This window comes from Pleuronectes platessa, chromosome 23 (assembly GCF_947347685.1).
Source record: "Pleuronectes platessa chromosome 23, fPlePla1.1, whole genome shotgun sequence".
In the NCBI taxonomy this organism is placed as follows: domain Eukaryota; kingdom Metazoa; phylum Chordata; class Actinopteri; order Pleuronectiformes; family Pleuronectidae; genus Pleuronectes; species Pleuronectes platessa.
In genome coordinates, this window is record NC_070648.1 from 2089502 (window position 1) to 2116862 (window position 27361).

The 27361-nt window shown below is 43.3% G+C and overlaps 5 protein-coding genes across 5 annotated transcripts; 3 read left to right on the forward strand and 2 right to left on the reverse strand.

Annotated features, from left to right (window-relative positions):
- Window positions 1-1170: 1170 nt before the first annotated feature.
- LOC128430364 (endonuclease domain-containing 1 protein) lies at window positions 1171-3993 on the forward strand. Its single transcript, XM_053416409.1, has 3 exons — window positions 1171-1702; window positions 2314-2646; window positions 2943-3993. The coding sequence occupies exons 2-3, from the start codon at window positions 2335-2337 to the stop codon at window positions 3537-3539; spliced, it is 909 nt and encodes a 302-aa protein (XP_053272384.1). The 5' UTR covers window positions 1171-1702; window positions 2314-2334; the 3' UTR covers window positions 3540-3993.
- A 1528-nt stretch (window positions 3994-5521) lies between these two features.
- Window positions 5522-8463, forward strand: LOC128430361 (endonuclease domain-containing 1 protein). Its single transcript, XM_053416406.1, has 3 exons — window positions 5522-5674; window positions 6341-6673; window positions 7208-8463. The coding sequence occupies exons 2-3, from the start codon at window positions 6362-6364 to the stop codon at window positions 7901-7903; spliced, it is 1008 nt and encodes a 335-aa protein (XP_053272381.1). The 5' UTR covers window positions 5522-5674; window positions 6341-6361; the 3' UTR covers window positions 7904-8463.
- A 116-nt stretch (window positions 8464-8579) lies between these two features.
- On the forward strand, window positions 8580-13077 carry tmem185 (transmembrane protein 185). Its single transcript, XM_053416346.1, has 7 exons — window positions 8580-8795; window positions 9565-9741; window positions 10225-10432; window positions 10647-10730; window positions 10852-11028; window positions 11311-11437; window positions 11795-13077. The coding sequence occupies exons 1-7, from the start codon at window positions 8758-8760 to the stop codon at window positions 12043-12045; spliced, it is 1062 nt and encodes a 353-aa protein (XP_053272321.1). The 5' UTR covers window positions 8580-8757; the 3' UTR covers window positions 12046-13077.
- A 1077-nt stretch (window positions 13078-14154) lies between these two features.
- mus81 (MUS81 structure-specific endonuclease subunit) lies at window positions 14155-18614 on the reverse strand. The gene is made up of 16 exons (XM_053416345.1): window positions 18474-18614; window positions 17876-18005; window positions 17584-17669; window positions 17346-17474; window positions 17185-17265; window positions 16984-17072; window positions 16640-16840; window positions 16418-16564; window positions 16209-16336; window positions 15946-16058; window positions 15634-15753; window positions 15389-15484; window positions 15154-15279; window positions 14789-14892; window positions 14607-14690; window positions 14155-14415 (listed from the first exon to the last, which is right to left on the reverse strand). The coding sequence occupies exons 1-16, from the start codon at window positions 18612-18614 to the stop codon at window positions 14349-14351; spliced, it is 1842 nt and encodes a 613-aa protein (XP_053272320.1). The 3' UTR covers window positions 14155-14348.
- A 2102-nt stretch (window positions 18615-20716) lies between these two features.
- On the reverse strand, window positions 20717-26991 carry ovol1a (ovo-like zinc finger 1a). Its single transcript, XM_053415899.1, has 5 exons — window positions 26850-26991; window positions 22482-22708; window positions 22156-22365; window positions 21551-21695; window positions 20717-21454 (listed from the first exon to the last, which is right to left on the reverse strand). The coding sequence occupies exons 1-5, from the start codon at window positions 26947-26949 to the stop codon at window positions 21108-21110; spliced, it is 1029 nt and encodes a 342-aa protein (XP_053271874.1). The 5' UTR covers window positions 26950-26991; the 3' UTR covers window positions 20717-21107.
- Between the last annotated feature and the right edge of the window lie 370 nt (window positions 26992-27361).

A 27361-nucleotide genomic window follows, 5' to 3' on the forward strand; every position in this document is an offset into this window, starting at 1 on the left:
ATGTCACTTTGATTTCCATTAAAGACTGTGACTAGATTAAATCTAAGGCTCCAACCGGCACCTTTCTTCTGTGGAAGTCTCACTCTTTGCTCAGGAAGGTATTTCTCGGCCTCTATAGTCTCTTATATGTCTATTTTATTTTGCAATCAAATACTTATTGAATACATAGGCTTTTTTTAAAGTAAATGAAATATAATCTTCAAATCCAACCCAGTTTAGAGGATAGACGAAATGTTTAATATTGTATGAAACTCATTTGTTTTTGTTTGTACCAGTGTATTTCTAATTAAAACACAAAATGACTTCCACTTCATTACTTTTTCCATCGCCCCGGTCTGGGGTGTGATACAATTCAACCCAAACAACAAAATGTTCATCTTTCCTCATCAACGTTTAAAATTAAAATGATAATAACTTTATTTCAAATAACAAATATCAGAATAACAGACGTTAAAAGTGCTAAACATGTCCAACATTACCTGTGAAATAGTGAATCTATGTATTAAACCTAGTAAATCTAGAGAGAAGCTGGTGAACAAGATAAATTAAACCTTATGAATCATTAACTCATCTCATTATTTATTAAAAAACTCATAACTGACCTTGTCCTGTCGCTCGGACTCGACCCGGTTTCAGCTTCTTTGGACTTCCGACTCCGGAGAAGAAATAAAATGATTTGGCTTCACTTTTGGGAGCTGTCATGGCGTCCATCTTTATGTTCATTCTGTGGTTTTAACAAGAGATTTAAAAGAACTTTGCTGATAGTGTGGGATGATTTCATCATTTCTAAACCACAGCAACTACACCTGCTGGTTATTTGATCTTCTCTCATGCAGTCAGAGCTCCTCCTCCTCCTCCTCCTCCTCCTCCTCCTCCTCCTCCTCCTCCTCCTCTCATGTCTCCACCCAGGCTGGTGTTTACCATCCTGCTGATCGTCCTTTACACCAGGATGCTCATAGTGGCTGTGAAGGTTTACACAATGTGGGCTAAAGGAAGGAGTCCCTGAAATAAGTTTAAATTTTTCCCCAAAAGTAAAATAAAATTCCCTGATTATTACTTTTCTTCTCCTCCTGCAGCTCGAGTTGAAGCAAAAAGAGCCTCTGAACGTCTGTCCTTCAGTTGATCAGACCTGTTTGCTGCTGATGAAGAAGAAAACATCATGTATAAGGATCACCATTTCTAGATATCTTTATTTATTTTTTGTGTAAACTCTGTTGTTGAAAAGCAGGAATCAGCAGCTTCCTGTGTTTGTGTCTGTTTTTCGACGAGTGGGAATGACAGAGGAAACATTCTCAATAATCACAGTCACTGAAACATCAGACTCAATTTACTCAAGCGTCTGTTTTAAGATGAAAAGTTGATTGATCTTGTGAAGCTTTCAAATCTTGTTTTTCCTGTGATTTGCTGTGACTGGTTGACCTAACACAAAATAAACATTTGACTATTCAGTTAGCCTGGAAATTAAGTTTCACAATCACTCATCTGACTTCCAGGCAACTACCTTTATTTATTTTAGATCAGATTAGATTCCCAAGAATCCCTCGGCTGTGTGTCACCTTGCAGTGGTTGGGAACACGCCCACTTTCATACACGGCTGAAATATAAATAATGGGACTTCCTCCTTCAGCTCTTTAGATCTCTGGTCTTGTTTCCACTGCTGTTTGAACAGAAGATCTCTGATTTTCAGGAAATCTGAGCTGTGGTAAGTTTCTCTGTGAGTTTTATCTCCTGTTTGTGCATCTTTTATTTGCATTTTTAATTTTAGTGACTGCGTGGAAATAACATAACAGCACAGCTAATTTGATTATGCACTTAACAAGTTTATATATGATATGATGATTTAAATGCATTTGTACACAAATACATACACAAACATCTCTGAACTCTGTATTCATTTATTTTGATATTTACACACACATTTTGAATAACATCTCATTTCAAATGTGTATGTTCATGTCGTACATTATACAATATATACGTTGGATGAATTTAACACTGGAACAGGACAGTCTCTTTTTTAAACCACTTTTAAATTTGCTTGATCTACAGTTTTATTTGTATTAGCGCAAAATTCACACACTCACGATTGTTAGTCCACTAAATGTGCCAGTTATCTTTCACCATGATCGATTTTTATATAATATAAATCTTGTTATTTTGATTTGACATCACATGATCATATAATTTGTTTATTATAGGTTTAATATATATTATTATATGTTTATATATATTATTATAATAGAATTGAACTGTAACTGCAGCATGAACGACCTGTAATGACCTGATGATTGTTTTTCTGCTCTGATGACGCAGCGTTCAGTGGTGGCGTTGAAGATGCCGTTCCTCCTGCCGCTCCTTGCCCTCCTCCTCCTGTCCGCCGCTCCCACAGTAACTGAAGTGGTGACATCGATGTCGGACTGTGACCAGTACTTTCTTAACCAGGCTCCACCACAGATCGGGGGAATCTTGGAAGGAGGGATCATCCTGAAACAGAATAGATACAAGCCCATTTGCCAGACCTTGAGGGACGAGAGAATATTTGTGACACTCTACGACACCACCAACAAAATCCCAGTGTTCTCTGCTTACAAGTACACTGGGATAAAAGACATAGCGAGACAAAATCAGTGGAAGATAGAACCACAGGTTTGTTTTTTGACATAATATTGTATTTTACGGTGATTTCTACAAACTCACACAACATCCACATGCCAGCGGTTTCAGAACTAACTCCTTTAAGGATGAATTCATCTATTTACAGGCTTTGGGCTTTTTTTACTTTGCAGAACAAAAAAATAATTACGCTCTACTTTAAATTGTATAATATTGAAAGGATGTTCACATTGCATGATTCTTTTTAAAATGATATATCTTTGTCTTACCAAAAATGAATCTACTGCAGTTCTACCCATGTCAGTAATATATATTTTCATTTATTACAGCTTGAGGAAATAAAGTTGAAAGCAAACATGGAGATGGAAGAGGAAGGGAAGAGCTACAATCACCAGGCCGATAATAAAAATTACATTAACGACCGAGGATTCCAAAAAGGACATTTGTTACCACAATCCTACGGTTGGGACATAATTGCAAAAAGAGCTACCTTTACCCTGACCAACAGTGTTCCTCAAGTAGATTCATTTAATTCGAAAAGCTGGAGTTACGTGGAGTCCTGCGTTAAATGTGTCCTTGATGAATACTGCATCGACACAAATGGCAAAATAGAAGGCTTTGTGGTGACCGGAGCACAGCCCAGCATCAACAACATCCTCAACAACAAGGTTAATATTCCCACGATGCTCTGGTCAGCTTTCTGCTGCTACAGCAGTAAACAGAAGACGTGGTTAGCAGGGGCACACTGGGGTGAGAACATTCCAGATGGAGGTCGAGTGCTTCAGACCAAGACCTTGGACGAGCTACGTCTAGAACTGGGAGAAAAATTTAAAGCATTCCCTGAATCACAGTGTCCGCTCACCACCACTGTCACCCACCTTTACCCTCCACTCAGTAAGTTCTGTAAGTGCCCTAAACCCATTTAAACTACTTCTGCTCCTCCCATTTCAACATCTGTATCTCCATAACCTGGTCCTCTTACTACCACATCTGGCCCTGTCCCTACCACATACCAGAGTAACAACTAGCAGGAGTTTTGGGATCAAATATATAAATAAAACATCATTGACCCAATCAAGCAGTGAAGAAACAACGACCTCTAACTTTTCTATGTTACTAACATATAAGAGAAACTTACCTTTTTCTCCTGTTTCATTTGATTACTCGAGTTTTAACATTGTTGTGATGTGATCTTAAGAATAGTATGAGAATCTAATCTTTGCAGCATCCTGTGTTTTTTCCATGCAGCTCATATTACTCTAAACCAATCTTTAAATGCGATATCATTCTGCTCTCTGATATTTTTGAAGTTTTTTGTTTAAAAATGTACGGCTTCTTAATGTAACTTTGATTTCCATTAAAGATTGTGACTAGATTAAATCTAAGGCTCCAACCAGCACCTTTCTTCTGTGGAAGTCTCACTCTTTGCTCAGGGAGGTATTTCGCGGCCTCTATAGTCTCTTATGTCTATTTTAATTTACAGTCAAATACTTATTGAATACATAGGCTTTTTTTAAAGTAAATGAAATATAGTCTTCAAATCCAACCCAGTTTATAGGATAGATGAAATGTATAATATTGTATGAAACTCATTTGGTTTTGTTGGTACCAGTGTATTTCTAATTAAAACACAAAATGACTTCCACTTCATTACTTTTTCCATCGCCCTGGTTTGAAGTGTGATACAATTCAACCCAAACAACAAAATGTTCATCTTTCCTCATCAACGTTTAAAATTAAAATGATAGTTTCTTTATTTCAAATAAGAAATATCAGAATAACAGACGTTAAAAGTGCAAAACATGTCCAACATTACCTGTGAAATAGTGAATCTATGTATTAAACCTAGTAAATCTAGAGAGAAGCTGGTGAACAAGATAAATGAAACCTTATGAATCATTAACTCATCTCATTATTTATTAAAAAACTCATAACTGACCTTGTCCTGTCGCTCGGACTCGACCCGGTTTCAGCTTCTTTGGACTTCCGACTCCCGGAGAAGAAATAAAATGATTTGGCTTCACTTTTGGGAGCTGTCATGGCGTCCATCTTTATGTTCAGTCTGTGGTTTTAACAAGAGATTTAAAAGAACTTTGCTGGTGGTGTGCGATGATTTCATCATTTCTAAACCACAGCAACTACACCTGCTGGTTATTTGATCTTCTCTCATACAGTCAGAGCTCCTCCTCCTCCTCCTCCTCCTCCTCCTCCTCCTCCTCCTCCTCCTCCTCCTCCTCCTCCTCCTCCTCTCATGTCTCCACCCAGGCTGGTGTTTACCATCCTGCTGATCGTCCTTTACACCAGGATGCTCATAGTGGCTGTAAAGGTTTACACAATGTGGGCTAAAGGAAGGAGTCCCTGAAATAAGTTTAAATTTTTCCCCAAAAGTAAAATAAAATTCCCTGATTATTACTTTTCTTCTCCTCCTGCAGCTCGAGTTGAAGCAAAAAGAGCCTCTGAACGTCTGTCCTTCAGTTGATCAGACCTGTCTGCTGCTGATGAAGAAGAAAACATCATATATATAAGGATCAACATTTTTAGATATCTTTATTTATTTTTTGCGTAAACTCTGTTGTTGAAAAATCTGAAATCAGCAGCTTCCTGTGTTTCTGTCTGTTTTCGACGAGTAGGAATGAAAGAGGAAACATTCTCAATAATCACAGTCACTGAAACATCAGACTCAATTTACTGAAGCTTCTGTTTTAAGATGAAAAGTTGAATGGTCTTGTGAAGCTTTCAAATCTTGTTTTTCCTGTGATTTGCTGTGACTGGTTGACCGAACACAAAATAAACATTCGACTATTCAGTTAGCCTGGAAATTAAGTTTCACAATCACTCATCTGACTTCCAGGCAACTACCTTTATTAATCTTATCTTAGATTAGATTCCCAAGAAAAGTTGATCAGTGATTTTTGCAGACGACGTTTGGGAACACGCCCACTTTCATACCCGGCTGAAATATAAATAATGTGACTTCCTCCTTCAGCTCTGTAGATCTCTGGTTTTGTTTCCACTGCTGTTTGAACAGAAGATCACTGATTTTCAGGAAATCTGAGCTGTGGTAAGTTTCTCTGTGAGTTTTCTTTTATTTGCATTTGTATTTTTGGTGACTGCGTGGAAATTAAATAACAACAGAGCTAATTTTAATATGCACTTAACAAGATTATATATGATATGATGATTTAAATGTATTTATACACGAATACATACACAAACATCTCTTAAGTCTGTATTCAGTTATTTGGATATTTACACATACATTTTGAATAACATCTCATTTCAAATGTGTATGATCATGTAGTGCATTATACATTATATACACTGGATGTATTTCTTTCACCATGATCCATTTATTATATTATAAATGTTGACAAAAGCCCTATCTCAAAATGTTAAAGAAAGTGAAATAACAGATTCCTGGATACACCCCCTGTACTGGATCAACAGCAGAATGTAATGGTTGATCCAGTGTAAATGAGTACAGTAGTTTATCTATGCAAACAAACAAAGGGGAGGTAATAATTAAATTTCCTATGCACATGATTTGTTTTTTTCAAATGAAGCTTTCACCTCGATACAGAAAGGGATTCATACGTCAACCCGGCTTTAATCTTGTTATTTTGATTTGACATCCTATGATCATATGATTTGTTTAGAATTGAACTGTAACTGCAGCATGAACGACCTGTAATGACCTGATGATTGTTTTTCTGCTCTGATGACGCAGCGTTCAGTGGTGGCGTTGAAGATGCCGTTCCTCCTGCCGCTCCTTGCCCTCCTCCTCCTGTCTGCTGCTCCCACAGTAACTGAAGTGGTGACATCGATGTCGGACTGTGACCAATACTTTCTTAACCAAGTTCCACCACAGATCGGGGGAATCTTGGAGGGAGGGAAGATCCTGGACCAGAACAGATACAAGCCCATTTGCCAGACCTTGAGGAACTTGAGAACATTTGTGACACTCTACGACACCACCAACAAGATCCCAGTGTTCTCTGCTTACAAGTACATTGGGAACACAGCAGGGAGACCTCAAAACAATTGGATGACAGAACCACAGGTTTGTTTTTTTGACAGAAATGAAATTGTGGGTGATTTCTACAAACTCACACAACATCCACATGCCAGCGGTTTCAGAACTAACTCCTTACTCCAGATGAAGCCTAGTCTGCTCTGATTGGCCAGTTTACCTACTCTGCTGTGATTGGTCGACCGCTACAAGAGCGTGTAGGAATATTATAAAACCTGGATACGGGACAGAACATGTTGCAGCTGTTCAGTTCTATAGAAGCTGCAAGACAAAGAAAGTTTCTGGTTTATTTTGGGGTTTTGAAGCCGATAGCACCCCAAAGCTAAAACTTTGGATGTCATGGTTAATTCACATTAAGGATGAATAGATCTTTTTACAGAATTTGGGCTTTTTTTACTTTACGAAACAAAAACAACTAACTAACGTCTCCTTTAAAATGTATAATATTGACAGGATGTTCACATCGCATGATTATTTTTGAAATGATACATATCTTTGTGATAGCAAAAAAGAATCTACTGCAATTCTACCCATGAAAGTAATATATCTTTCCATTTATTACAGCTTGAGGAAATAACCTTGAATGCAAACATGGAGATTGCAAAGAGCGGGAAGAACTACACTCACCAGGCCGATAAGAAAGATTACAATAACACCCAAGGATACAACAGAGGGCATTTATTACCAAGCTCCTATGGTTTTACCAGAAATGAAAAAACCTCTACCTTTACCCTGACCAACATTGTTCCTCAAGTAATATCATTTAATAATGGAAGCTGGAGAGACATGGAGACCTGCGTTCGATGTGTCCTTGATACAAACTGCATCAACAACAATAACAACACAGAAGGCTTTGTGGTGATCGGAGCACGGCCTGGCAACAACTTCCTCAACAACAAGGTTAATATTCCCTCCATGCTCTGGTCAGCTTTCTGCTGCTACAGCAGTAAACAGAAGACGTGGTTAGCAGGGGCACACTGGGGGAAAAACAAGGAAGATAATGGTACAGTGCTTCAGACCAAGACCTTGGACGAGCTCCGTCAGAAACTGGGAGGAAAATTTGAAGCATTCCCTGGAACAAAGTGTCGACCCACCACCACTGTCACCCACCTTTACCCTCAACTCAGTAACAGCAAGGACTGTAACTGCCCACCATACGTTCCAACTACTTCTGGCTCATCCACACCACATATTACTCTAAACCCATCTTTAAGTGCACTATTATTCTGCTCTCTGATATTTTTGAAGTTTGTTGTTTAAAAATGTACGGCTTCTTCATGTAACTTTGATTTCCATTAAAGATTGAGACTAGATTAAATCTAAGGCTCCAACCGGCCCCTTTCTTCTGTGGAAGTCTCACTCTTTGCTCAGGGAGGTATTTCGTGGCCTCTATAGTCTCTTATATGTCTATTTCATTTTACAGTCAAATACTAATTGAATACATAGGCTTTTGAAAAAAGTGAATGATATATAGTCAAATTTTCTTCAAAATCACCTGGTTTAGAGGATAGATCAAATGTACAATATTGTATGAAACTCATTTGGTTTTGTTGGTACCAGTGTATTTCTTATTAAAACACAAAATGACTTCCACTTCGTTTGTTTTTCCATCGCCCCAGTTTGAAGTGTGATACAATTCAACCAAAACAACAAAATAAAAAAAATGTATCATCTTTCATCATCAACATTTACATGGAAAATTATTGTTTCTTTATTTCAAAATAACGAATATCAGAATAACAGACGTTAAAAGTGCAAAACATGTCCAACATTGCCTGTGAAATAGTGAATCTATAAATTAAACCTTTTGAATCATTAAACCATCTCATTATTTCTTAATAAACTCATAAGTGACCTTTTCCCGTCGCTCGGAATCGACGCGGGTTCGGCTGCTTTCGGCTGATCACGTGACTTCCGACTCCTGGACAAGAAACAACACCACCCCCCACCCTCTCCCCGCCCCCTCCTGAAACCCAGGGAGTTAGCCTGCTAGCCAGTTAGCTAGCCCCGAGCCCGTGATGGAAGTGAAGCAGAAGAGGCCGAACCAGTGCCGCCAGTACGATGTGTAGCCTGCGGGTCCGACGGGGAATCAAGTAGCCAGCCGCGGTCCCACCATGAATCTGAGGGGGCTGTTTCAGGACTTCAACCCCAGGTAGCGTTAGCCGCCTGTTAGCACGCTGGCTAGCTAGCCACCTAGCATCGCGGCGGTGTGTTGTTGTCCCTGTTGTAACGAACAAACACTGCGTTGATAACACACGTGCGTGTTTCATACGCGTGACAGTTCACACACAACTAAGATAACATCTATCAACGGCGAGTTAAAATGACTAGTTTGACCCAACTAGGCTAACAGGCTAACGGGCTAGCTTCAAACCCGTAGCTTGTTTTGCTAGCTCAAACTAGCCTCACGTTAGCTGTCATTACTGAGGGACTTCGTTTTATTATCATTTATTGTGTTACTTGTTGTGTTTCTTGTGTTTGTCTTGTGTGTGTGTGTTCACTGAATGTTACCGCGGCATTTGTCAGTTGTCATAATTTGTAATAAGGTGACATCAGATTTAATTAGGTGGCACAAACAGTCTTATTATTGTATTTGAGTGTTAAAGTATTCATATGAATAGAGTTTGACATCAGTGATGGTGAGAAATAGTGTTATCAGGTTAAATTAATGAAATCATGAATTATACTTTTCCCTTCCTTCATTTTTAGTGAATGCAGTCTTGTCCTGTCCTAAGTTTGGACACTGTTTACGTCAAATTTGTCCCTAACTCACTGATTCCTTATTTTATGATTTTATGCTTATGGAAGAAAATTATGGAGAATTTCCCACCTAGTTCCATAACTGTCTAAAATTCCCAAAAGTGAGAAGTATTTTCCACGTGGATCAATTTGACAATGTCCTTGTCTGTCCCCCTCTGCAGTAAGTTCCTGATCTACTCCTGTCTGCTGCTGTTCTCCGTGTTGCTGTCCCTGCGGCTGGATGGAGTCATCCAGTGGAGCTACTGGGCCGTGTTCACCCCCATATGGCTGTGGAAGCTGCTGGTCATCTTCGGGGCCTCTGTGGGCACAGGCGTCTGGGCCCACAACCCCCAGTACAGGTACACTCCATTGTTGTCTCACATCATATTGACAATATATTTGTTATATATATATCCAGAGGCGGTGGTCTAGTGGCAGAAACTTGGACTATGGGCAGAGAAGGTCTCTGGTTCGTCTCTGGTTCGACTCCACCGAGTAAAAACAAAAGATGAACCTGGATTGATCTGTCCAAAAATCCAAGAGGATTCTCCCTACCATGTCTAGTGCCCCTGAGCAAGGCACCTTACTCCCTCAACATCTGCTCCCCATGCGCCGTACATGGCTGCTCACTGCTCTGTGTGTCCTGCACCAGATGGGTTAAAAGCAGAGGTTAAATCTCCTAAAACTGCATGAGTGTGTCTGGGATAAATAAATGTATCTTAACCTTAATCTTAATCTAAATCTTATCATTTCTCTCCCTTGTTTGTGTTGTGTTTTGTTGTGTTTGAACATGCCTCACTAGCATCATTGTGTAATAATGATTTGTGTGTGTGTTCCCTCAGAGCCGAAGGGGAGACGTGTGTGGAGTTTAAGGCCATGCTGATCGCGGTGGGGCTCCACGTCCTGCTGCTCATGTTCGAGGTGTTGGTGTGCGACCGCTTGGCCCGAGGACTTTACTTCTGGCTCATCGTCTTCATGCCGCTCTTCCTCGTGTCGCCCGTGTCTGTAGCAGCCTGCGTCTGGGGCTTCAGACACGACCGCTCCCTCGAGGTAAAGAATCTGATAAACGTGAAGATGCATAGACAGAAACACAACATGAACCTGCAGCCAAAGCTTTAAGTCAGTTAGTTCATTTTTAACTGTGTTGGGAGGAAGTTCAGATCTGATGGACATCCCAGTCACAGGTTTGTGGTAAAAATGTAAAGGCAGTTGTGTGAGAATCAACCTCTCCCTCCTTCCTCCTCCTCCTCCTCCTCCTCCTCAGCTGGAGGTGTTGTGTTCAGTGAATATTCTCCAGTTCATCTTCATCGCTCTGAAGCTGGACGACATCATCAAGTGGCCGTGGCTGGTGAGAGACAACGTTTATTTATATTTCTGAATCCAAGGCCTCTGTCGTTTGTAATAACCGACCATCTCCGTGTGTGTGTGTGTGTGTGTGTGTGTGTGTGTGTGTGTGCGTGTGCGTGCAGGTGGTGTGCGTCCCGCTGTGGATCCTGATGTCCTTCCTGTGCCTTGTCGTCCTCTACTACATCATCTGGTCGGTCCTCTTCCTCCGCTCCATCGACATCATCGCCGAGCAGCGGCGAACGCACATCACCATGGCCATCAGCTGGATGACCATCGTCGTGCCGCTTCTCACCTTTGAGGCGAGTTTCAAAAACCAATATTATTGTTCTGTGTTCATATTTATCATAAATCATCTTGTTTAATATGTTTTTCCTAAAGTTGTTCTTATTTATTTACACATTTGAAACATATTGCTTGAACAAAAGTAGCATCTGTTTCGATTCCCTTCCTAAAAGTGATACTACCGTCTTCAAAAAATAACTGATTACCATAAAGATTGTAATAGACTGTAAACACAGTATTTCATAAAACGCTTGTTTATCTTACACGTTCATATATCAGCGTGTCATGTGTGTCTGTAGATCCTCCTGGTGCACAAGCTGGATGACAAGCAAAACAAAATGAGCTTCGTGTGTGTGTTCGTGCCTCTGTGGCTCTCGCTGCTCACGCTCATGGCCACCACCTTCGGCCAGAAGGGAGGGAACCACTGTGAGTATTTAAAGACAGTAATGTGCTGGGGGCTGCTGAGTGTGTTGTTCTCGTCTGATCCACTCTCTGCTGCTCCCGTCCTGCCTGCAGTCGGGATCACAGCTCATTATGTGTCTTAGAATCTTGACATCTAAAGGAGCTCAGCGGTTTATTTGTGCCTCGGTGGTCGTCCGTCTTCTAAAAGTCAACTTTGAATGAATGTGACACAATCATTCTTCTATTATCAGTTTTGTCATCTGATTAACTACAGATTTAATCATGTTTCGGTCGATATGTTTGTTAATAGACAATAGATATCGTGCTCTTGTGGTCGGTTGTGGGTCATGATGTTTCTCTTCCGTCCTGATGTCCCTGCAGGGTGGTTTGGCATCCGCAAGGACTTCTGCCACTTCCTGTTGGAGCTCCTCCCCTTCCTGCGGGAGTACGGCAACGTGTCCTTTGACCTCCAGCGCAGTGACGACCCCGAGGCGGCCGAGGACCTGCCCGTCCCCGAGCCGCCTCCCAAGCTTGCCCCCATGTTCCACAAGAAGACCGGCGTGGTGATCACGCAGAGCCCCGGGAAATACTTTGTCCCGCCTCCTAAACTCTGCATCGACATGCCCGACTAACCAGCGGCGGCTGGACTTCATGTGTTTAACTCCTGAAGCCAAAACAGCCGAGGACAACGCATTTAGTTTTATCCACAGTCCTGAAGTATTCTGTCTCCTCGCTGGAAAGGGTTCTGATTATTACTGGATCCTGTTCTGTTCTTTTCTTCTTTTTTTTTAAACAAGACGCCCCCTGTTGAACTCTGTCGAGGACGGAATCACAGAATCAAACTGTTTCTTCTTCCCTTGTTGTTTGGGAACTGACCACGGAAACATCTCACACCCTGAGTGACCGACGTGAGGAGGAAGTGAATATTTGACTTGAGGTGTCGAGACGCTCGTCCTGCTTTATGATTGGGACCAGTTGAGAGAGAGAAAGTGACTCTGGTTTGGAATTGGGATCAGTTTTACCCCCGTTGCTCCTGTTGCTCCTGTTTTTACTGTAGGAGGAGAAAATGCTCCGATTCTTTTTCATGTCCGTCTTCGTGCTGCACACGTATGTTCCCACGTTCATCAAGAGAGGTGGTGTTCTTCCTTTTTATAGAGAAGGAGGATTGATAATCCTTCCAGTGGAGAAGACGGAGGAGGATTTCTGATCAGTGTGAAATGCTAATTGGAAAAAAAGCTGATAATTTGCTCTAACAGCAGCTAAATATCCAGATTAAAAACATGTATTCCGCAGCCAGCCACAAGGGGGCAATCAAGATGATTTTCCTTCACTTAAGTGGAGCCATCATGTCGTCCATCTTTATTTATCTATGTCTTGATCACCTGATGTTTCCACAGAAGGACGAACTGTTGAACGGAGAAGGGATTACATCACGACCGATGACTCCTTAAACATACGTGACATTAACGTGTTGTTTTAAGACGGACCTGAAAAAGTCAGATTCTCTCCTTTAAAAGAGAAACAATGGAAATGGCACTTTGTTATTCTGTTCCGTTTTTGTATTCCTGTTTTTGTTGCGTAGTGCAGAGGTTGTCAGGTTAGGGACCAGAGCAGAGGAGGCGTGGCCGAGTGTAAATAAAACACACAACCAATATTGTCAAACACCCACTTGCTCCTGATTTCCTTTTCAAATTTACACGAGTCAAACGCACATGAGCTCACGACAGCGTTGGAGTTTCCCAGGAGGATCCTTGAGTGAAGCCTGTCGCTCCCGTAGAGACTCGGCTCCTGGGCGTACGAATTAATTGCAGAAGTTTGTGATTGTATTCAGGGGCGGGGCCTCGTCAGGCTTGATTTCACGCTAGCCCACAAGGAGTCGCCAAAGCCAGACATATTTACAAATATCAGGAAACCAGTATTTTTAATGATTGAGTAGAAATCCTGACACACAAACTCCAGAGTGTGTGTGTGTGTGTGCACGTTGTCAGATTTCCTCACGATAAGAAAGCTTAAAACAATCCTCCCGTTTATTTAGTTTGATCACCTGACCTCGTTTGTTCACATTTACAGACGACATCTTGTCTTTTCATTTTTTTTCAAGCACATTGATCTGATTTATTTATCGTGTTCCAAGTAAAACTGATGCAACAGCACAAACCTGGTTTTCTTCAACACACGTCTACACACATTAAAGCCACGCTATGTAACTTTCCCTGAGGGACAGCGCCCTCTGCTGCCACACGTGAGGATTAGTGGGACTGAAAGTGTTCTCCATGTTCTACGTCCCTGAATCCATCAAACTCAATTTTAAAGTTTTTCAGTGCTTCTCTCAGATCAATGCACCGGTGAATTAAAACACTGGAACACGTCACGTTTTTGAATTTACTCATAAACATCAAAAAGGTAAATAACAGCAATGGTTGCTCATATTTTCATAAATTACAAATTAATTTCCGACTCTTCTTGTTTCCTTCTCTAAACACTTGTCCGCTTGTTGTCCAGGAGGACGGAGGACGACCTCACGATGCAGGGACACGTCTTCATCCGTGTGTTTGTCTGAGGTCATCTCATGTCTGGAGCAGAAAACGATTTCTTTATTCTTGGGGAGAATGCGATCTTCTGACTTGTTGTGTTGACGGATTTATTTATTCTTGAACTCGATTATAGAAGCTATCGAGCGATAAACACAAATCTCTAGTTAAACGTGTAAAACCCAGAGACTGAGGAACAACAGACTAATGTTCAAAAATAAGAAACTTTATTGATCCAGTATCATTTGTGAAATTCTTCATCAGGAACAATTTTATAGAAAATAAAATGTAGCAGCAACTTTAGATCAACTCATAAACAGCTCGAGTCAATCTGATAAAGTAAGGACATCATGTGATCAGATTACAAGAGGAGTGTGTGTGTGTGTGTATGTGTGTGTGTGTTCTCATGACAGCGCTCCTTGTGTACAGTAGAGCTGATGAACTGTTCTGCTCAGAGCTGGACCGAGGTTTCTGAAAAACAAAGGAGGCGTAGTTGATCGACCTTCTCGTAGCACGTTGGGTTTAAATAAAGTTTCATTCAGTTCAAGTCCTTCAGAATCTATAGCTGCACATGATCTCTGACATGTGACAATGTGCTTTTCTATCAAAAACAAATGCTAGGGAAATTAAATGTTATTTAAACATTAACATCTTGTACAAACCTTTTGAGTTTCCCGTATCGTATCGAAGAGAGAAGTTTCTCTTTCTCTGCTTCACTTGCACATCGTTCATAAGCCGTCAGGAGACTTGAGAGAGAGAGAAAGAGCAACTTTGGTTTGATGGGACTCCTCTACATGGTTCTTTATTTAATAGTAGTGATCTGTGTGTTGTGTGTGTGCGCTACCTGTAGGGGGTGCTGTATATCTCCAGTATGGCTGCTGCCTTGTCTCCAGACAAACCGCTGATCTGCATCAACTGTCTGGCGAACACTTCCTTCACTGTCTGACACTGGAGGAACAAACACATGGATTTATAATCACACTTTTTATGATTTTTTGGTTTATTGAGGGTGGCTGTGGCCCAGGAGGAAGAGCGGGTTGACCATAGAGCAAAAGGTCAGGTTTGAGCCCCGGCTACTCCGATCTGCAGATGGCTGTTCTGTCAGTTTGGGGCTGATTCATGGATCTTGATGAAAATGTACTTTTGTTCAGTTTGACAGAATTTTAGATAGAGAAAGAGAGAGAGAGAGATGGATGGAGAGATAGACACCTTGTTTTTGATCGCCCCGTGGTTGAACTCTGCAAATGAAATGAGAGAGCAGGACGGGCTCCCTCTCTCCTCGTCACACGCTTCATCCCCATCCAGCTCTCTGGAGCGACAGATCAGTGTCCGGTCCTGAAATGAAGAGAAGAGTAAAAGGAGGAGGATGTGAGGGAGTCAGTGCAACACAGACGGATCTACAGAGGCAGCGTTGGAACCACAGACTGAATAGAGTGTCAGTTACCTGGTAGAGTTTAGTGAGGTACCGGGTCATGATGGTGAGGTAGGCAGCAGACTCCCTCACGTCCTGGACTCTCTTCACAAAGAAACCATCCACCACCTGCAATGGTTTTTAACCTCTATTAACAATATCATACAAAAAAATTTGACTTTAAAATCAAGTGAGACAAAGAAAAGCAGCAAATCCTCGTGTTTTTATCTATTTATAAATTAAAGACATGAAAACATGATTCATTTTCTTCCGCTCACCTGAGTGTTGATGATCGCCTGCTGCAGCGTCGCCTCAGGTAAACTCATGTGAGAGGCCGCAGTTCCACATTCCTCCACCAGGTAGATGGGCCTGTGAAGACCACACCTCTTCAGGCGAAACTGATGAAGAAAGTGAAAGAGAGAGAGAGAGGGAGCAAGATGAAAGGTCAAATTATGGCTAAAGCTAGGAAGAGGAAAATGATTTCTCGTAAAATAGAAAATCTCTGATCTTTATTGTTGATGCTACGAGAGAAACTTGATCCATAAAATGATCTGTAGCTTTACTGACGAGGACATTCACACGCCACCGACCTTCTGTTCCCTGAAGCGTCCGTCGATGATGCTGCCACACAGGTCGTCCATCCTCTTCCTCTCGATGATGTAATCCAGCACCAGCTCTCTGCCGGCTGGAGCTCTCAGCTGACCTGAGAGCAGACGGAAGTTCAGCTGAAGAGGTTCTATAGTCCGAGGTTGTGTCAAGACGCAGAAGAGACAGGAAGCAAAGAGAAAAGAAGGGAAGCGAAGAAACTAGAATCATTGGAGGAGAGAAGAGTTTATCCACTTCTCTGCGTTACCTGGAACGGGAGCAACCTTCTCCCGAGCCACCCACAGGAAGTCGCCCACATTCAGTTTCCTGACATCGAAGCTCACTCCATTTCTCTGAAGCTCTTTGACCAGCTCCTGTTTCTTGTGGCTGCTGCCGCTGCACAAAGGAAGGTCGAGAACGGATGAGGACACAGTTTGATGGACGCACACATTCACTTCCATCACATAGTTCTCTTACCCTGTAGTTTCAATGAAGTCAACGCAGAGTAAGATATCATATGTCCCAGGTAGAAGACTTCCTCCATTCCCCTTCCTGCTGGTTTGAGGATCTGATCTCATCACGTCCACGTCTGACTGAGAGACACCGGGCGGCCTCTCGGTGGGACTGTGAAGACAAAGTGATGTGTTTTGTTCCAGCTGAGCACAACATGGAAACTTTAGCCCGTTAGCATCAACTCACTGTGTTCTGTCCTCTTTCTCCTCCTCCTCCTCTTCATCACTAAAAGTAAGATCCACAACCCCTGGACCCCCTTCCTCCTCCTCCACCTCCACCTCCACCTCCTCCTCTCTTTCACTCCTCGTCTCCACTCGGTCTTTAGATCCTTCTTCCGCTGCCTCCAGTCGCTCGGCCAAAATCTGACCCTCGTCAGTCAGGGAAAACCTGATACAGAAAACAACCGGCCATCACTGAAGTGTCCTGAAACACAGGTCTTCATCAGAATCAGGAGAATTTCCTCTTCCTGTTAATATAGTTGCCAACAAGCTGATTTTATTAACGTGTGTGTGTGTGTGTTTGTTGTGTACCTTGCAGGATTGTGGGTCTTGATCACCAGGTTCTTCTGGATCAGCGTGCTGACTGAGGACCAGGCCGTGTACTTGCTGCCCAGATCTGGCTACAGGCAGACACACACACACAACATGAAGAAGAGAATTAAGTCTGAATATAAGTTTATTTTTAAATGACGATCGTGACTCAAGATTATGGTGAAAAAGAAATTGACTTACGACGCTGAAGGACTTATCACAGAGAAGCTGGGCCTCGGCTTGTAGCTCCAGTTTGAACATGAAACCTTTACTTCCCATGATCTGGAGAGAAAGATGAGAAACTGAGGACACAGTGAAATATGTGTTCATGTTTGTGAAATGTCAAATAGGGAGAGTTGAACCTGTGACTGTCTGTGAAGTGTGAGGAGAACAGCATGACCCCCGGACCTCTTCTGAGGGACATACTCCCTCTTCTTCCTCCCTCCTCCTCCTCCTCCTTTGTCCTTCCCTTTATCCCCGGCGACATTCTTCTATAAAGAAAGACGGATCACAAAGACAAATCTGGATCTTGTTGATTTAAATGTGGCGTCATAAGGAGACTGTTGGGCCTCTTTGGAGATATGACGTCCTGCTTGTTACCTTGGTGGACGGAGCCATGTTGTTGTTGTCTGGCCTGCCAGGAGGGGGCGCCCCTTTAGGCAGAGAGTGAATAGGAGCGTTTGGACCTGGAGCAGAGATTCAAAAGAAAAGTGAAGACAGAGGAAATGGAAAAGCTGCACAGTATGTTTAACACACCATCAATCTACTTCCTTTGAATTCTCTCCTTATTTCTCTTCACTGTGTCATCATGAGGTTGTTTGTTCTTTTCCGTAACATGGAAACTAAGATCCCGACAGTGTTCGGTTACTTCATCCGTTCTCGTGCTTCTCACCGTTCTCTCTCAAGTATCGTTGGAGTTTCTCATCCAGTATTTTGCAGATCCCGTCTCCAAAGTTCTGGAGGATCTTTGCCTCTTTGGCGTTTTGCAGCGGCAGAGGATATTTATTCAGGGAGCTGATGGCCTGATTTAAAAGAAAAAAGCATGCACACAAAATATTTCATTACAGTCTCTTACAGTCATGTATGTCAACACTGAACCAATCAGCTCCTCCTTTTCATGTCAATTAGAAAACCATTGAGTTATAGTTATTTATTTTAAATAGATGTTGGATGTTTGTGAGAAATCGATAAAAGGTGAGTGTTTGTAAAACCATATGAATTCAGGACAGAGGCGTCAGTAACGTGTTCTCAGTTGTTCACGTGAATTTTGAGAATCAGAATCAGGGTTTATTGCCAGAAATGGGATTATTAGACAAGAAATATGCGATGTTGTGTTTATTGTCAAGCAGCCGGGAATGAAGTGTGCAAAGTGAGTCTGTTATTGTCCACAGGAAGTGATTGCAGGTTGTGACACCATGTGAACGCACAATAACACAACACAGGGGGTTGTTGAAAGTGCGTGGGGGGGGGGGGTCCCGGGTCCTGTTCACCTTCTGGTAGCAGAACTGGATCTTCTGTCCCTTCTCCTTCGCGTCGTCCCGCAGCTCCGTGAGCCACCGGAGGAACAGCGGGTTGGGGCAGGAGGGCAGACCGCGTTTCCGACCCTGCCTGACGGGCTCCGGAGCTGGCATCCCCCCCGCACCTGACGGAAACAGCACCATGAGTCCCCCTGAGCCACTTCGGCTAACACCAGCTAACAGTAGCTAACACCAGCTAACAGTAGCTAACACAAGCTAACACCAGCTAACGTTAGCAGCCTCCAGTTAGAAACGAGGCAGTGAGTTTAAACTAGTGAACAACACGTGCGGAGTTTTTTAAAAACAGAAAACAGACAAATACAAAGTGTGTTTACCTGGAAACTCCGCTCACCTTTGACCTTTTAGCTGCTGCTGCTGCTGGCGCCTGCTTTTCAAAACAAACCCTCAACTTCCGGGCTGATGGCCGGAAGCGGAAGTCAGCGCAAGGGACGCCATGAAACTGAATTAGTGATAAAAAGTTGAACAAAACAGACAAATGAATAGAAAGGTAATTTATGAACAAAATAATGAATTAAAGAACTTAATTTTAATATTTTTAATTCACGTTTTAAAGTTTGAATAAATATAGCTTTATGACTTTATTTGTAAGACAATAAAAACCATGATTATGTCTTCATCTAGCAATTTTTTGGATTGTAATCTCTAATCGATTTAATATTTGGTTTGGGCTTCCTAATAACACTGTGAAAAAATCTTTAATATCTATATATTATGAGCAAAAGCAGAAAAAAAGACAGTTAACAGACCCACAACAGGTTTTGCTTATAAAATAATAATTCATTCTTAGTGGGACCATGATAGTCGGTAATAACTTTAATGATGATCCATCCAGTTGTTGCCAGAACATCTCAGATCCATGTCCATGTCTCATTCACTAACATGGAGGAGGCAGGGTGTGTGACCTATTCTGCAGCCAGCCACCAGGGGGCGAATGAGATCAATTCTTCACTTTCACAACTAAAAAGAAGGATTAAAAAAAAAACATGTAGCCTCACGATGTCAATACAAAAAAATACTATAACAGAGAACTGAGTGACTGAGTGTGACATGGCCCTTTAGGCCCCTGACTTCACAAACCGTTATGTGGCCGTCACCTGAAGCCGATCCCAGGTTTCCTCGGGCTGAAGGGAGTCTGCAGGAATCTTCCAACAAGACCGGACAGACACCAGGAATCCGACCTCACCCTCCCAGCTACCTCCTCTCCCTCTCTCTCCCGCCCCCTCTCTCTCTCTCTCTCTGTCTCTTTTCCACAACACACTCAAAAGCTTGGGGGTAAACTAGGCAGCGTGATTAGTGTGTAACAGTAAAACCATCGTTTGTGCACTGAGGAGATTTGTTCTCTTATTCTCGAGTGGATCACATCCCTGCACAGATCTTTTTAAACGCTTTTTTGTGTTGTCTTTTAGAAATTTGTCATGAAGCCTTTTGCATTTTATGTAAAGCACTTACATAAATGCCTTGTTGAAACGACCTCTACAAATAAACTGGCCTTGCCTGTTCTGTTGTGATGAAGTGAAACCAGGTCGATGACAACGCCTTAAAAACGTGAAACATCGCCGTGATGACAAACTCTTCGTGTGTAGTTCATACAGGAAACAAAAACAACAAAAAGTATTTATACTGCATAAGTAACTGGATTAAATATGATGTAAAAACTCACTTCTGCCTTCAGCAACATTTCTCTGCCATGACTTAGTTGCTATTTTAAACTGTGGTGGGACGTGACAAAGTAGATTTAGTTTGTTGTTGTACTTGAGTACATTTTTTGTATATCTGTACAACAGCAAAGTAAATGTACTTCGTATATTTACTCGAATAAAAGTCCCCCTATAACTCTTCTACTTCAGGAAAAGCAAGCAAGTACTTGCTATTGAATGTACTTCAAGTTCCAGGTGTAAAAGTACTTTGTTAATATATGTAGTGGAGTAAAGTTGAAAAGTACCTGAAAAAAATAAATCTAGTTAAGTTTATTTTTCATGTATTGAGTAATAAGGGGTCATTGCTAAGCCATAATGAGTAGAAGACGATTGCATTATATACTTATTTACTTTCCCTTTTTTTATTTAAGTGCATTTTAGTCTTTTTATTCGTACTTTGACCAAAGTAAAATGTTTGAGTACTTCATCCACCATTTCTTTTAGATACATAAAAACCAAGAATCAATATGACGTCAATAATGTTAGATACGACTCAGGTTCATATATTACTCCCTTTAATATAATGCTTTCAGATTTTTGAGTAGAAAACTCACATCTCATGCTGTACAGAAGAGCCAACAGGAAATATACACATGCAATATAAAAAGGCAGAAAAATATATTGTCAGATGTGTAAATACTCTTTTCCTCAACACAATCCCATGAACTGTAAAAATATGAACAGTGAGTCAAAGTCCAACTTGGCCTCGTTTAACATGAGTCACATACAGATCCCCACAATCCATACACACACACACACATTCATAAATATACACACACACATAATATATACATTTAGAACTGTAGAGGTACACTCTGACATGTCGTCCACCTTCTAGTCCATCGTCCATCCTTCATCCCCCCCGAGCTTATTGTGCCAACCGGCCGCTCTACGGCTCCGCTGATCCCCCGGTGTCATCGCTGTCGGCTCCTCGGGGAGAACCCGGCATCGACCCGCCGACCGACCCGTCCTCTTTCCCTGCCCTCTCCCCCCCCGCTCGCCTGGCAGCCTTCCCCTTCAGCAGGGCGCTGTCCGGGTGCAGCGAGTGGAGGTGGACGCCCAGCTCGTCCTGCGTCCCCGCCGTGTGGCCGCACTCCTCGCACACGTACAGCTTGTTGCGCCGCTCCTTGTAGGCGTACTCCAGGGTGACGCTGTGGATCTTCTTCATGTGCGACTCCAGGGAGCAGCGCTGGGTGAAGGCCTTGTCGCACAGGTTGCACTTGTACGGACGAACACCTGCAGGAGAAACACAAAATCAGAATGTGTCCCACCCTCTTCCTGTGATGTGTGGGAGCCCGAGCGGCTGCGTTGGAGGTGGAGCAGCGAGGTCACCTGTGTGCGTGCGGACGTGTCTCTTGAGGTCGAAGGTGTCGTTGAAGCCTTTGCCGCAGAACGAGCAGATGTGTCTCTTGGTCTCGTTGTGACACTTGACGTGTCGGTTCAACATCCGCTGGTGCTGGAAGGTCTTCTTGCAAACCTAGAGGCGGGAGAACTCCATCAGTGAAATCACATTTACAGCCTGACTATATTTCTGCCCATCCAGAGTCAAAAACTACACCTGGAGAAGCAGCGTTCAGCTTCTATCCTGCACGTATCTGGAAGACGCTCCCAAAGAAATGCAGATATGCTGCGACTCTACATTCTCTAACATCTGAAAGGTGAGAAACTGCAGGAATGTGTGTTTCAAACCCACAAACTCCACAGAGTGTCTCTAAATTGTGTTTCTATAAAGTTTTTACCATGTATACAATTTGGTTTTTTTGAAAGATTGTGTGCGTGAAAGACACAATTTCAGTTATTTCAAGTACACGCGTCTAAATTTGACACAATCCACGTCCACCACGGTTCATTGGTCCTGATCCAGCACCAGGCTCATTAATATGAAACATCACCAAGTGGGTTCCAGTGTTAATCGGTTGTTGCCGACTCGCTCGTACCTTGCACACAAACACCCCCGATTTCCCCGAGGACGAACTTTGACCTGTGGATCTGGTTACCATGGAGACCACCTCCAGGGTGGAAGGGCTGGTCGTCAGGGCGACGGGCATCACGTCGGCGGGCGGGGGGGTCGGCGAGGTCGTGGGGGGGATGGGAGGAAGAGAGAGAGGGAAAGGGGTGGGGCTGGGGGGTAGCTCGCCCGTGGTCACCTGTGGTGGTGGAGAGAGAGAGAGAGGAGAGAGAAAACGTGAGTGTTTGGTTTCATGTCGACTTCTTGTTTGACTCCGCCCCCCCCCCGCCCCCAACACACTCTGAGTTCGCTCACCTTGATTTTGGAGCGGACGTACGTGGAGCCGCCCGGCGCCCTCCTCCTGACCTCTGACCTCTCGCCCAGGAAGATGGAGGGGCTCCGCGGCCGGCCCAGCACCGTGCAGGACGGCAGCTCGGCGTACGTCTGCGTGTCGCACACAGAGTGTTTGATGAGGCAGAGCGGCGTGGACTCAGCCGGGCTCGCCTCCGCCTCCATCAGGACGGACGAGGGGAAGAAGGACACTGGGAGGGAGAGAGAGAGAGGGACAGAGAGAGAGAGAGAGAGAGAGAGAGAGAGAGAGTCAGTGTCTTGATGTCATCTAAAAACACAGATTTAACCTTAATATTTCTTCTCATCTCTGGGAAACTGTGATAACAATCCAGCTGGAAGAAACTGAGCAACTTGTTTTTTTTAAACTTCACAACGGGTCGCAGCGTGCACAACTTCATGTTTACACAATCTCTCAATTAGCAAACGTGCAGAGTTAAACATGTTTGTATGAGTAGGGGTGTGCTCATGTTTGGCCTTTTGTTTTGAATAACTGCATGCACACACACAGCTACACACACACCTGCGCAGACACACACACACACACACACACACACACACACACACACACACACACACACACACACACACACACACACACACACACACACACACACACACACACACACACACACACACACACACACACGCACACACGCACACGCGCACACACGCACACACGCACACACGCACACACGCACATTACCATTATGGACTTGTCCAGCCAGACAGTCTTGCAGCACCAGCTCTGTACCTTCCTCAAACAATTCACCTCCACAGAGGGGTGTGTGTAGGTGTGTGTGTAGGTGTGTGTGTCTGTGTGTGTCTGTGTGTGTAGCCCAGAGGCAGGTGTGGTTCAGCTCAGTGAAAACTCTCTCAGTGAGATGAAACTCAAATGCAAATGAAGAAATGGTTTTCATTTATTCAGTTTTTGAAATATCAATGAAATATTGATAATAATTTGGTTTAAAAAAAAAGATTTTAAACAGTTTACCAGTCAACAGTTGGTTAACATCAAAATCAGAAATGTGCAGATAAATATGTAAACTAGAGACAGTGCAGCAGATGATAGATTATAAAAAATAAAAACACTTTTTACAGGAGGACAGTTACACAAGTTTTCAAATCCTTGTTCCAGTGAACTGATGGTTTCTGTGGTGACTGCTGCCGGCTGGACATTTAATCTCATCTTGTGTTGTTTGTTCACCCCCCCTCCCCTCCCCGCAACAATGAGCGAGTGTGTGTGTGTACTTAGGTATATATGTGTGTGTTTGGAAGGTAGAAGATACGGAGCCCCCAAGTTTCTACGTCAACACAGAGAGGAGTGTGTGTGTGAACTGTGTCGATCAAAACACTCTCACAATTTCTCCTGGTTCCATTTAATGTCGCTCAGGTGAGAGAGCGAGTCAACAATCGGCCGATTACCTTATCTGAAGCAGTGCGTGACTCTCCGTGTGTGTCTTGTGTAGAAGTGCATGCGTGTGTGTGTTTGCTAAAGGTGTGCGTCCTGCGTTGGTAGGTCTCCTGAAAGGTCCGTTACATTTCCTTCCATCCAATAAACATTAACCTCCCAGCGGCCTCAGGACAAACCCAGAGCACAGATCCTGAGTTCAAAGGATTAAACAGCGTCTCAGGAGCAGAGTCCGACCCGGAGGGATTCAAAGAAATGGAATTGAGCTTTGATGTTTTACAGTCTAACTATAAACTTCATTATAAATAACTATAAATACAAAAGATAAACAAATACGTCCAAATATATCGAGGTAAAACATCTTTTCTACAGTTTATTCTGTTGAATAAAAGTTTTCACATCAGCAAAGACAAACACAGACACTGACACGTCTGTGATGAATCGATCAGAATCTACTGGAGAGCAAACTGAAGCCACTTTTCAACCGTTTAAAAAAAACACTTACATCTGGCTTCTGTGTGCAATGTGAACGGATTCAATCTGAATTCACTCCCGGGTTAAATTAAACAACCAGAAAGGAGTTCACCACATGTGTTTAACCTGCGTGCACCTGCTAGTTTTGGAGATCGGTGACAACGAGGAGGAGACACCAGGAAGTCGTTCTGACGCTTTTAAGTGGATTCAACAAACAGGATGTGACACGTTGGTCAGTTCATGACCTTCACAGCTGCTGAGAGATGGATTCTCTGTATTAACAGTCACTGTTCTCTCGTCAGGAAAGCAAATGAACAGGTTTTTCTTTAAAAAGCAAATAACCAGGGATCCTCAAACCTCCACTGAGGAAGCTAGGTTTCCATCTGCGTCTGTACATTTTACGTAAAAACTACTGGACAGGAGATAATTCATGGATATTGATGAATAAAAAATATTTAGTGGACTGATATTAACGAGTGTGGGTGATTTGGTGCAACTCGACTGGATGTAAGGAGACAGTAGGGACGTGGGGGTTGGATGAGCTCCAGGCTATTCAAATATATAGAATAAACAGATAGAGAGATAGAAAGATAGAGAGATAGAAAGATAGAGAGATAGAGAGATAGATAGATAGAGAGATGGAGAGATAGATAGATAGATAGATAGATAGATAGATAGATAGATAGACAGACACAAACAGAGAGAAAGAGAGAAGGAGTAAACACTCCTGTTTCTGAGGACAAGGGTAATTATCATACCTTTCTCTCTCTCTCTCTCTCTCTCTCTCTCTCTCTCTCTCTCTCTCTCTCTCTCTCTCTCTCTCTCTCTCTCTCTCTCTCTCTCTCTCTCTCTCTCTCTCTCTCTCTCTCTCTCTCTCTCTCTCTCTCTCTCTCTCTCTCTCTCTCTCTCTCTCTCTCTCTCTCTCTCTCTTTGTGTGTATGAGCGTGTGTGCGTGTCCCTGCGTCACACGCACAAACAACACACGTCGGGCAGGTACATCAAGTAACGGCACATACCACAGACAGAAGCTGAAACCGTTGCGGGGTTTGGGGAGGAGTGTTAACTGTGCGTAATAGCGCACGGAAGCTACTGTGCATTAAAAAGAAGAAGAACTGGATCTTCACCTTTTTTTATTTCACAGCTGATTCTTTTTATAAAGTTTAACACTGACTGAAAAAAAGCCTGATTCGTTATTTCTCTTTAATAATAATTTTGATAATTGGTTCATTTCCGTGAAAAGCTTCACGTGTGTTTTTGGATGAGGCCCGAGACACCGACGCGTCTGTTCGGAGGATAAAACAACCGACACGAGTTAAAGTTGTCCCTCCTCACTTCTCTTCTCTTCCTTTAAAAATATATAAACAACCTGGAACCTCGAGGCGGTTCAGTTCATCCCATAATGTTCAGAAGAGGATGTGAAAGTCAATGATTAAAAGTTAACGGTGATGGGAATAGGTGGGGACGACAGCGAGGTGGGGGGGAAGGGAGAGGGAAGGAGAGAGAGAGAGAGAGGGAGAGAGAGAGGTTTAGGGTGTAGTCCGTTATTTGTTATCTGATACCGAGACGTGGTCTTACAATAAAAACTCTGTCGATGGCAACAATGGGGATTGTTATCGAGCACGGGGAGAGAGAGAGAGAGAGGAGGGGGGGGGGGGGGGGGAGAGAGAGAGGTGGATTCTCGCCACTTGTCATTTAAATGTCAAAGCTCAGAATTTGACAGTCAAAACATGTCAGGTCTTGCACGTTTTTTTTTTTCCGTTGGGACTCACGAGGGAGGATCGAGGTTCTTTTCATCGGTCTCCAGCTGCTGGACTCACAGATTTCGTTTTTAAGAAATAAATTTAGATTTAAAAACAAAAAAGTAGAGGGACAATCCCACAATTATTCAATAACGTGGTGAGATTAAACTCAAAGTACTGCCTCCCAGGGCCCGAGCTGAGTGTGTTCTGTATTAAAATGTGGTTCTAGGTTCCAGCAGCACACGGAAGCAGCAGCACCCAGAGGTTGAAGGTCGCTCGCTGGAAAGCAACGGGCCCTGGGCTCGTGCACAGGCCGCCACCAGCTCCTCCACTGGGAAACGAAACTTCCCAGTTCACTCCGTGTCCCTTCTGTAAAACGGGTTTTATTTGTGTTGTTGTGAGTCGCGACCCAGTGAAGTGACCAGTTGGATCGAACTATATTTTTTATATATATTTTATGGTTTGTTCTTTTTTTTTAAAATTGTAAAACACTTCCCGGTTCTTTCCCGTTATTCGGTGGCCCCGGCCCCGTTACACTCCCCCCCACACCCAGCTCTCCCCGGAGCCTCCACACTCATGTTCCCCCGGTTGACTCCAAACAATCAACCAGCTCGGAACCGAAAGCCCCAGAACGAGCTCCGGCTCCGGGTCCGTTTGTTCCACAGAACACAGAAGCAACATGGCTCATCCCAGTAGCACCAGTGCACTCACCTGGGATGTAGACGTCCCCTCGCCCATGGTCCGGCAGCCCGCTCCAGTTCCGCTTCCCCGGAGAGACACTGGCCTTCTTCACCAGAAAGGCCCGCGGCATGTTCGCTCACAGCCGGCCCGGCGGGTTCGGAGCCCGGTTCGGAGAGAGGAGCCGGGAAAGAGCCGAGAAAACGTTGGGGAAACGGGGGAAGGAAACTCCAACGTTCACCGGGAAAGTGTCGGTGTCTCCTTCTTCTCCTCCTTCCTGCCCCGCGCACCTTCACCTCCTCCACTCAAACACACCTTTCCTCGGTGTCCTCGCACTTTTCCCTCGTTCCAGTGTCGAGATATTAAAACAAAACAAAACAACACAACACAACACAACAACACGCCAAGGCAAAGTGTCGGTGCTGCAGGTGAGTCCGCTCAGGTGAGCTCAGGTACAGACGAAGAGGAGCTCGTGCGCACTGCGAGTAACGGGAGTGTGTGTGAGAGAGAGAGAGGGAGAGAGAGAGAGAGAGGGAGGGAGAGAG